The following is an 11,397-nucleotide window of genomic DNA, read 5'->3' on the forward strand; positions in this document are numbered from 1 at the left end:
TGTTTTAATTTGCATTTAATTTTAATTTTTATTCTCTTATAATTTGCACTTAATTTTTATTTTTATTCTCCTACTTATTTTTCTTTTTACGATAATGGTCCCAATAACTCTTTCGATTTCACCTACAAATTCATTCACTCTTCTAATTTCACTCACTAATTTTTGACCCTGCTTGATATACCAACTGCAAAATCATCCTCTTTGTCACGAGTATGATCTATCTGCTATCTTTCTCTCTGAACTCTGACTTGTACAAAATACTGAATTGATGACTGATAATAACTGTAATCTCTTTTTAAAAGCTGCAAATTAAAAGAAACAAAGAGAGTATTTCAAAATCTCTCCTTTTAATTTATTAATTCATTTGCCCTTATTGTCTTCATGTTGATCAAGTACGTGACCCAACCGGCCCTCTATTGCTCGAATTTTGACGTAAAACCACAATCAAATCCACAAATGCACTAATAATGTATTTATATTGTTTCTTCTCATTCAACCTCAAATAACAAAATAGTAATTCTTCCAAGAAATCCCAATCTACTCTTTGCTTGGAATTAATCCTAGCATCCAACATCTCTTGCATGGACCTTCTAAAATCCTCGTACGGAGTCGGAGACACCGTTAGTAGCGCAATGCAATCTTCTATCCCAGGTGGAGTCGCTAGGGTGTCATCCTTGATGTAACCGCGATTATTTCCTAAAGATATTAAGGTTGATCTTGCATCCTCAGATGTTGAGGTGGTTGCCAAGCCACTTAGCCTAGCCTCCTCAAGCAAAGAGCTAGAAGAGACGGGAGAAACAAAAAAACGGTGGGACCCACAAAGATCAGGTGGGGGAGTAAAGAATCCTAACGAATCAAAGAGTATCCCTACTCCCTCAAGAGTCATATCAACACTAGTTCTATATTGATGCAACTTTGTTTTACCTTTTAATTTTTCGTTCTCACGTATGAATTCATAATTATCGTCGTTATTATTTCCATGATCTTCACCATATAATGACTTAAAATTCTCAATCAAGAACCTATCAATATCCTCCAATGTGGCGGCCGCCTCCTTATTATGTAATTGATCATCAAGATGACTTTTTTGACTACCCTTTCGTTCACCCTTGAAGGAAAAGTTCTTGGCGGGGTGCTTACACCCCGCTAAGATCTTGCTAGTGGTGGAGGAAAAAGAACTAGGAGAAAATTGAAAATTTGGAGTTTGTTTTTTGATCTTAGAGAGATATTCTTGAAGAGATTTTTGGAGTTTCATAGGCACGTTTTTTTTTTTTTTTTTCAAGTTATAGCTCTCTAATATGCCTAACAATAAGGATAGTATATGTGTTATGTAGGGGGTGACAAAGGGTGGTTTGCTATTATATAGAAAAACTATTAAGAAATAAACTATTCAAGGTAACAAAAGATATTTGTATTTATATGAATGCTCATAAAACTTGACGTTTTTAATGCCCAAATCCTTTTGAATATAGAATTATAATTAATGCTTACAAGATTTAAAATTTGACTATCATTTAGGATTTCCTTTTTCTTAATCGGGATAAGGTTGAAGAATTCTTACAAGCACAGAGAGGGATTGTTGGGTTGAGAGAAGGAATAGCAAGAATCAAATCCAGATCTTTTATAAAAAAAATAGTATATAAACTTGACAATAATACAAGGCGCTATTAACTTTATACATTGTGAAAATCAAATCCTTATTAATTATATAAAAAAAAAATTTTCAATTATAACCTAATCCATAATTCTCAGCCTAAAAACTCTCTTCTTTAAGTAATACGTCTAACACATTTGTTATGGCAAGTTACTCCATTTAATGATTTTGTTGTTCTCAATTTGTCCAATGTTGGGATGTTACATAATAAAGAGGCTTAAAAAAGCATCTAAATCAATTATTTAAAGGGAGTATTAAAAATCATTTTGGATCCCAAAATTGGAAATTTCTTACATATTTCCAATATAAAAAATTTGGATTATATCACATTTAATGTATAAATAATGTATTTTAAAAAGGTATAATAAATAATATTATTACACCTATTAAAGATCTGGATGGTTACTATATATATTTGGGAGATCTTGTTATCTCAAAAGTAAGGGCCTTAATAGAACTAAGACTATATTCGATAATACTATATTACTATTGTTCTTATTTATAATGAGAATACCTTAAATTATGTATCAGATTCTTAACAAGACATTTAAAGCCTCAAAAACAGAGATAAATTAATCAGATAACCAAACTCTGGTTTAAAATAATTTTTCTAAACATATTTTTGTCACAATAAAAATATAGACACTATAAATTAAGTGTGTTATGATATTTTAAAACCATTTTATTCTTAGATTAAATTAATTGTAACCACCTAATAATCCTCAAAATGTCTAATGTCTTAGTTTTATGCATTTGCTAACCCACTTCAAAGTCAACGCAAAGCTACATCACCATAATTATTATATGTTCTAAAACATGGCAAGAAAACCACCAAAAAATAAAGTCTCTTTCAAACATAATTTATCAATGCTGAAGCTAACATTAGCATATCATGACTAGAAATGTGCAATTTGGTGTACCGACAGCTTTTGAATTTAATATTTTGAACCATGGTAACTTTTATTATACATAATAAAAGATATCGAGATTAAATTAGTGCATTAAATTGCGTGAAAAGTAAAATTACAAATATTTTGAAACGAAAAAAGTATCTATTTTGTTTCATATTGCTTGCATTTCTATTTTTTTTGTTGTTTCATAATACTTACACTTTTTTATTTTTGGAAAAAAGCAATTCAGTACTTTTCTATTTTACTTTAAATTTATTTTCACTCGTCACATTATTATTTTTTCCACCCATCATCCAAAAGGATAATATAAACATAAAAATTTTCTATTTTTTCCCTCTCGAGTACTTGTCAGAATCTGTGATGAGAGTACTTTTTCTGGCAAATTTAGAAAGTAATCTAAACATACAAAGATAAGCAACAAGAAATGTAGAAAGAGCCAACACCAATTCAAATGCATGGACTGTTTATTGATGAGTTATAAAAATTTTAAGTACTGCATTTGAATTGACACTCACAAAAAACAAAGCAACAAAAACAATGGAACAAAATCTTGTGATATAAGCTTCAAAAAAGCTCATAAATCCAATTTCCAGTAACAAATTGAAGAAAATATAAAATAAAGCATCAATAAGAATATACTAAACCTCATTATCCTCTTCGAAACCCATCCACAAAACTGGACTTTCGAAGAACTTCCCTCGTCCAACCCTCCTTTCCCTTTTAGCTTATAGAATAATAAGCAATCCCTAATGAAAAAAAAATTAAAACATTACAAGCTTTGAAACCCAATCAACAACAAAAGCACTTGAAATTCTCGTTGGGCTTAAAAAGGTATGAAAATTTTTAACAGATCGAACCCCCAATAAAGAATCATATCCATGAAGTTCACGCGTAACACCAACTTAAGCAGCAGTTGGAGCAGTCTCTGACTTCTCAGTATCCATCGGCTCAGGATTCGGAGCCTCATTGTCATTGGTGTCTCCACCGGGAGAGGCGGCCTCACCTCCTTGAGGTTGCTGAGGTTGTGGTTCAGGGCTGGCTGGCTTTGGAGGAGCAGGTTTGGGTTTTGTCATTATCGGTCTACACAACCTGTTATCAACAAAACATGGCAAGTTCGAGTATCAAAACAGGGGCCAAAACCTACTACCAGCATTGGTTCAGATTCAACAATGAGCACGGTAAAAAGAAGAGAGGAGCTGTATGTGAGAGGCATCTGAGTGGTGTCTATCAAATAAATCAATCACAAATTCCATAACTAACTTTATAAAAGAGATTGTGATGTATAGAAAATGCGAGCTTAGCAATATATCAAGTATTGATGCAAAAGGAAAACTCGGAAGGTAGCTTTTCATTAAGGTAAAGAACTCGAAAAACCATGAAACTCTACCTGTCAACCTCCTCAGCTTTCTTGGTCACATCTGCTGTCTTCAGAACAGGAGTCGCATACTTGGGAAGCGCATCTTGTTGCTGTTGCTTCTCTCTCAGCCAGGCTTCGGCTTCTACACAGGCAGTCAGGACCTAGAATTATCCAGAAAGGATCCGACAAATTAGTTGATCATCAAGACAAAATATATGTAGAACCGCACTGAAAAACGCATAAAGCACCTTTTGTTTTTCCGAAATATCAATGTGCTCAAATTTGGACTCATTAGAGGCTGCAGCCTCTCTGTAACTATTGATGCAATAGACAAGCTGGTTAACAATATTTTCACGATCCATGTGCTCCCTGTAACGTTCTTCAATTGGATCACCTTGCTGCAAATCATAACATACAGTCAGCACAACATAAAAAGATCTTCCACTTTAAAGAAAATAAAAGCAAGGAAGATAGAGGCCAATAGTTGAAAAAGTACAGAGATCTTACAGTTTTCAACTCCTTAAGCTTTGCAACATAAACACTTTTAGTTTCATCTTCGCCATCCTCATACAACCAGTCTTCTACCTCTTGAAGTCTGGCAATAAAGTCGTCTTTTTCAGATGGAGTGACAAATTCATTATATTTGTCATAAAGCTGGACAGAAGAAACAAGAAAACCAAGTCATTCACGAACACCAGATAGCATTCATGTTCACAAAACGATCACCAATACTAATTTAGACAATGTCACATACCTTGTTCCTCATGTCATAGACATAGGCTTCCACTTCATTTTTCCTATCCTTAGTTTCCTCCATCACACGATCTTGCAAAGCCATTTCAAACTCCTTCTCCGTCGCTTTCTGTACAGCTTCTTGTGATAAACCCCCATAAACCAACTCCGATACAGGTACATTTGTTTTTTTAACCTTTATCTTCACAGCATCAGCCTGCATCAAAGAATACATTCACATCGGATCCATCAAGAAAATATTTTAAAGCGCAGACTTGAAAGTTCGGAAAAAATTCAGACTTATTCAGTACAAAGCAATCAAGTATTTTAGATTTATATGATTATTAGATCTAGTGTGATCAGCAATCTGGCAGCCTATATTTTGATCAAACAAACATGGAAGTTGTACAGCATTAGGATACTTGAACATACAATTCAGCCCCCAATAGATATACTATTGACATTAATAATCAACTCCATAAGATATAATAAGCTGCAATTGTAAGGAAACAATGAGTCCGCATTAATATGTTATATTTTAGAAATCTTCAACCTTACAATACAAATTATGCGACACATGCAAGTTGTAACCCCAAAACGCTACATCAGTATCTAGATTTTAACTTCAAACACTTCAGCCCCAAAAACGATGTACTATTAACATTAACGATTAACATATGATAAGCTGCAACTTTGAGGATACTATAAAACCTCATTAAGATATCATATTCAAGAAACCTTAAAACTTACAGTGCAACACATGAAACCCCATAAGGCTACATCAGCATCTAGATTTTATCTTCAAACAATTAATTAATTTCGTAATGCTATACAGTACACAACCTGTTGCTTTGCTAAACAAAATTACATAAACTAGTATAAACAGAAGACTGAAAACAAAACTTCACATGTCACAACACATACCTACTAACACTGCGCTGGAGTGACAAGAGGAAACAAAAGAAACTAGTCAACCTAGCATACCTTGGCATCAGTTTCCATCTGCAATGGTTTGTCATTCACTTCAGCTGAAGTCTTCTCCCCAGATTCAGGAGCACCATTTTCTGCTGGGGCTTCAACAGCACCCTTGGCATCTTGCATATTCACATCAGCTTCACCGGTATTGGTCTCATTTGGAGCATCATCAGTTTCCATTTTTGTACTCTCTTTCACTACAGGGACTTCAACTTCTTCCTCTTCTAAGAGCTGAAATAACAAATAATTTTCATAAGCCATCTAAAAATTTGTATAGAAAACATTTTTACCAAACATTTGTAAGCAGCAGACTCACCATTGCTGACTCAATAGACACAATTCCATGCAAATTTAGCCGTACTCTGACCTTAAGTTTTGCACGATCACCCGTACTTGATTGAAAGGGACCAATCTGTCCATTTCAGGTAAACAAAGTGGAAATGTAAGAGGCATAACCCTTTTGACAGCAGTGGAAGAGGAAGTGCAGTAGTTTACTCAATGCATTAGGAATTTATTAGGATAGCATACACAAAATGACCAGGAATATTACTAACCATGTAGGAACTGATGTTTGCTGGAGCCTGCAACTCACTAACATCAGCATAATGCACATCAACAGTAAGTGTGCCTGACCGGAGGATCGTTACAGCCTTTAGACAGGGAATAGGACTCCCTTTAGGGATAACTATAGTAGTTTGCTGCCCTTCTGCGGCCCCATTCTGATTGTCTGCTGCAACATCTTTCCATGACAATGAAATTGCAAACGGGAAACTTTCATTAACCTGCATAAGAAAACGACGTTTGTAAACAAGGCATAACATCAATCATAAACTTCAAAAAGCTGCTATGATATGCCTCAGAATATTCAAAAACTAGAAACATAATCTTACAACAGAAGCAAAATCTTTACCATATATACAAACCCTCCACACGCCACAAGCTAAAAAAACAGACTAGTAATACAAATCAGCCAACTAATCATTAAGGGTGCCCCAGAACATTAATTAATCTACCTCAGACATACTATAAAGGAGCCATTTTAATTTTTAAATGCGAACAATGAATTGCACTACTTCAAAATAAGTCCGATAAAAGTTTTTAAACAGCACAGCAGCTTCACCAAAACGCATCCACATAGACAACAATTTGAAAAGAACAAACATTTTCAAATTAGACACCCTGTGGGAAGTGAAAATGTAAGAGACCCAGCAAAAAGGATCAACAGTATTAACGTCTTAGATCAGAATTTCCATTAGATAAAGGACAAGGAAAAAATTACTCACTTGAAAATCTTTAACTTTAAATGTCGGACTGAGCATTGCACACTGTAATGCGCATCCCTTTGCTACACACTCACTAGCATTCATTGTGCGGCGAGGCTCTTTCCCAAAGAACTCTGTCAAAATTTTATAAATAGCTGGAACCCTAGAGCCTGAGCCAACAATCTCAACAGCGTAGATATCTTCAACAGTTAGACCTGTTTCTGCAAGAGCTTTCTCTAAAGGCTTCTTCACTCGCTCCAATATTGGTAAGCTAAGTTGCTCAAACTCATCCCTCTTAATGAACCCTCTCACATCCTTCTCCTCCATGAGGCACTCAATGTTCAATGGAGCCTCTGGATTAGCACTGAGAACCTTTTTCAATTTTTCACAGGCTGCTCTAAGCCTAAGGCAAGCTCTTGCATTCTGAAAAACATCAATCTTATACTCTTGCTTGAACTTAGCAGCAAAATGCTGGAAAAGAACCTCGTCAAAATCACGCCCACCCAGAGATCGGTCGAATGAATGTGCCAATATTTTAAGTTGAGCCTTCTTGAAGGCAGCAATGCAGACTTGCATGCTTGAATGTCCAACGTCCACGAATGCAACGTTGATTGGGTCATTTTCAGGCAAATCTGTCTTGTAGATACCATATGCCAAAGCCGTAGCTGTGGTTTCATGAATCAGCCTTAAAGGATGTAGTCCAGCAATTGTAGCAGCATCTAAAACAGCTCTCCTCTGAAGATCAGTAAAGTAAACTGGAATACCAATGCAGCAATCAATGACCGCAGCATTCAAATTCTGGGATGCTATGCTCTTCAAATTTGAAAGCAGCATACCCAGCACCTGAGTCGGAGTGAATGTTTTATTTTCTCCTAGGTACCGTGCATGGATTAAGGGAAACCCATCAGACCCTTCAGTAACAGTGAATGGCAAGGAAGTGAGATCCCTCTGCAGCTCAGGATCAGAAAACTGGCGACCAATTAATCTTTTTATCTGGGATATGGTGTTTTTTGGGTTCATCAACGCTGATGCAGCTCCTGCTGTCCCAATAAATCTCTGCTTGTCACCAAAGCAGACAAGTGCGGGGGTCTCTCTCTTTGATTCATCATTGAGAACGACATCAATTCCTCTCTGCCTTGCAACAGCAACAACACAGCTTTCATTACCAAAATCAAACCCAACCACGCTCATCTTTCAAACAAAACGCAGACGATCTGAATAACAGAACAAAAGTAAATTGTTTCATTAATATCAAAACCATAAAATGTGAGCTGGCTAAATTGCAAATACATCAATCAAATAACAAAAAGAGACCCTTTCTAATAGAAGTATCATAATCTGACACCCATTGATGACAGAGAAAACAGAATACAAAATAGTTTCTCTTCTCAAGGATAAATGCAACAAAAAAAAACTTATTCTTCGTATAGTTTGAACAATTTTCAAATCAACAATAGTAATCAACTTCTAATTTTTTCCTCGTTAGATGTATCTATTATCTTTTTTTAATTTAAAAGTAAAACCAAAATTCATTTCGACATGTTGTTGAGCAATGTAATATATATATATAAGGAATTTAACATGTATAAATTATTACCAATTATTTTTTTTACATGTTTCAGGATACGGTTATCGCTAAATCATACTAGAAATAAATAATCACCAATTCCTTTAACATCCTTAACAATATCCCACCTTTTCATTTTGGGCTAACTCGAACAAGAAAGACCTTTAAACTTAACCCAACGAACTAGTTTCTTAGCCCTACACATGGTGTTTCACAATGATTCAAGTAACTACTTAAAAGTGGCAATTATTCATTTATCATCAATTAAGGAATAACATACACAAGATAATAAAAAAAAAAATACATCCCATGAAACACCCTTCAAGAATAATCACATCAGAATGACATTAATACAATTTAGTGATGTTAATACACACAATGTTAATACACACAATGTTAATTTATGGACGGGCTAATTCTCGCCGCATGGATAGCAATGGCGAAAAAATCAAAGTTAATGACAAATTTTGATTTGCACATCAATAAACAAAATCCGCAAGTTTAGCCGTATGGCATTTCCGGTTGATTGTGCACATTTCTTATATCAAAATTCAAACCAATATTTGTCACCAACCAAAACTACCTCCTCATATGAAATACACAAGCGGCCCGTTTGATTAGTGGTATTGAATGGTGCTAATGGGAATAATTCAGAGTAAAAATTTCATCAAAAGTTCCATGTCATTCCCATGGTAATGAAACTTTAATCAAACGGAATTTTTTTGTTTACAAATTTCCGTTACCACGTGGTAATGCATTGGAATGAATTTTATGAAAAAATATGAGATGATTTAAGGTTTACAAGCATGACCATCAAGTCAGCCTAGAGATTTTTCAACCAAGGGTTTATTATCACCTACCAAACGAGCCGAAAAAGTAGATGAGATTGAAAATACTTTAGGAAAAACAAAATTACTTTAACGATCAACACAAACAAACATTAGAGTATAAGATCAAAATGCAAACAATCAAACTAAAATAGGATATTTCAGCTCAATAATTCCACTTAAGAACTAAATAAATCAACAACTACGTGCAAAATCGGCACATTAAATTCACCAAAAATCTAATTTCCAAATTCTGACAGCAATGTGCAAACAAAACAACAATATTAAACAGATCTAATCAACCTAAGAAGAGCAAAATTAGATCTACATCATATAGAGGCGGGAAAGACAAAATCTAGGGTTTCCAATCGTAATTACACAGTTTTAAAAATGAAGAGAGCTACGGACAGACCTTTGAAGTGAAGGAAGTAGATCGGAGGACGGCGGAAGGCAAACGGCCCGAAATCGCAGGTTTAAAAAGGGGTTTTCTAGAGTTTTCCAAAGAGAATGAATGTTTCTACGAAGATTAAGAGAGATCTTGAATGGTCTATATCTCACGTACTTGCTCGCTTCCGGTCTTCAAAACCGGCTTAATTCCTCGTCCAAATATCAAGCAAGTTTCGTATCGGATCCGATGATAAGATGAGTTTATATAATTAGTCAATTTTTAAAATTAAAAATTTTAAAATTATAACTGATCACTTTAAATTTACAATTTCATAGGTGATTACTATAACATTGTAAGTGAGATAACTTTAAAACTATAAGTGACCATTTTAAAATTATAACGATTATTTAAGATGACAAATGATCATTTTAAATTGATAAATGATTACTTTAAGACAAAGTATATATTAGATTAATCTAATTAAAATATTCTCACCGTGAGACCATTTCATTTAAAAATTTGTGTAAAAAAAACTTACTTACCACGTCTATCATTGAAATTAATGATTTTAGTATTTATAGTAGTAGTATTTATTTGACTAGAGATATATCTTTTTTTATCGTTGCATCCGCCTAAAATCTTTCATATGTACGTCTGCCCACATGAAGTACAAAGTTAAAGCAAAACTCAATTTGCTAATATAGATAGCATATTACCCACCACTTCTCTACTACCCATGGCGAATACGATTTTTATACTCATATTCACTCCCTACCAACCAAATTCATACTCATACAATCATACCTACCCAAACTGAGACGAATACGGTGTGAAACTGTAAATTTGTCTTTTTAGTCACAAACAACTTTACATTGCAATTTTGAGAGTAACTAAATGAAATATTTGAAAATTCTCATACGTGATTAGCATGATGAAATAATCATCCCATTAACAATGTTGTATTTGTATACAAAGAAGTGTTTAAAAACTTTTAATATTACATTTTATATTTTTAGTTTAAACATATTTAAATTTTTTTGTTTTATAAATTTTTTTTAAGATATATATTTTTGTATCCTTGCATTATTTTTCACATCCAATTATATGTAATCAAACCATTATATTATTATATTGAATATTACATTTTAATGTGAAAGTTTATAGTTGAAATCATGTATGCATCATTGTTTAAAGATAATTATGTATAGAATTTCATGCATTGTACGAGTTAATATATTAGATATATTTTTTTAGTTAATATATTAGATATATTTTTTTAGTTAATATATTAGTATTTAATAACAACATAGTTTCTAAGATTTAATGTTGGGAAGAAAAATAAATTGTAATTTTAGTGGAGTGTTATAGTTAGAATATTAAACTAGAGAAATAAATAAAAATGGGGCAAATCAAACCTCTAAAATAAGTATAATTATATTGAAAAAATCACAAGAATGTTGGGAGTATTTTCAACTACTTTTTTAAATCTCAGAGAATATGGATTTAGGGTGTATTCCGTCTATTTCAAATCATCTAATTTATTTTATTTTGTTCAACTAATTTGATTTTATTTTTATTTTAGGACATGAGCTACGACTATTATTTTTATTATTGATATCATGAATTAACTCTTATGAAATAATAAAAATAATTACAAGTGATTATATGCAAATATATTACTTCCTCCGTTATTTTAGTTTTTGCATAGTTTTTAAAGCAATTTT

At 33.3% G+C, this 11,397-nt stretch overlaps 2 protein-coding genes across 2 annotated transcripts; both read right to left on the reverse strand.

The window, feature by feature from the left end:
• Window positions 1-204: 204 nt before the first annotated feature.
• LOC130805775 (transcription repressor OFP14-like) lies at window positions 205-3,445 on the reverse strand. The gene is made up of 6 exons (XM_057670561.1): window positions 3,423-3,445; window positions 3,210-3,311; window positions 2,911-2,961; window positions 925-1,355; window positions 397-846; window positions 205-302 (listed from the first exon to the last, which is right to left on the reverse strand). Exons 1-6 carry the CDS (start codon window positions 3,443-3,445, stop codon window positions 205-207), a joined length of 1,155 nt encoding a protein of 384 aa, XP_057526544.1.
• LOC130806180 (heat shock 70 kDa protein 15-like) lies at window positions 3,104-9,906 on the reverse strand. Its single transcript, XM_057671140.1, has 10 exons — window positions 9,698-9,906; window positions 6,913-8,105; window positions 6,184-6,411; window positions 5,946-6,041; window positions 5,639-5,860; window positions 4,677-4,871; window positions 4,430-4,576; window positions 4,171-4,320; window positions 3,953-4,083; window positions 3,104-3,654 (listed from the first exon to the last, which is right to left on the reverse strand). Exons 2-10 carry the CDS (start codon window positions 8,080-8,082, stop codon window positions 3,468-3,470), a joined length of 2,526 nt encoding a protein of 841 aa, XP_057527123.1. The 5' UTR covers window positions 8,083-8,105; window positions 9,698-9,906; the 3' UTR covers window positions 3,104-3,467.
• Window positions 9,907-11,397: the final 1,491 nt, after the last annotated feature.

The sequence above is a fragment of the Amaranthus tricolor genome, chromosome 2 (genome assembly GCF_026212465.1).
Source record: "Amaranthus tricolor cultivar Red isolate AtriRed21 chromosome 2, ASM2621246v1, whole genome shotgun sequence".
NCBI classification, from domain to species: Eukaryota; Viridiplantae; Streptophyta; class Magnoliopsida; order Caryophyllales; family Amaranthaceae; genus Amaranthus; species Amaranthus tricolor.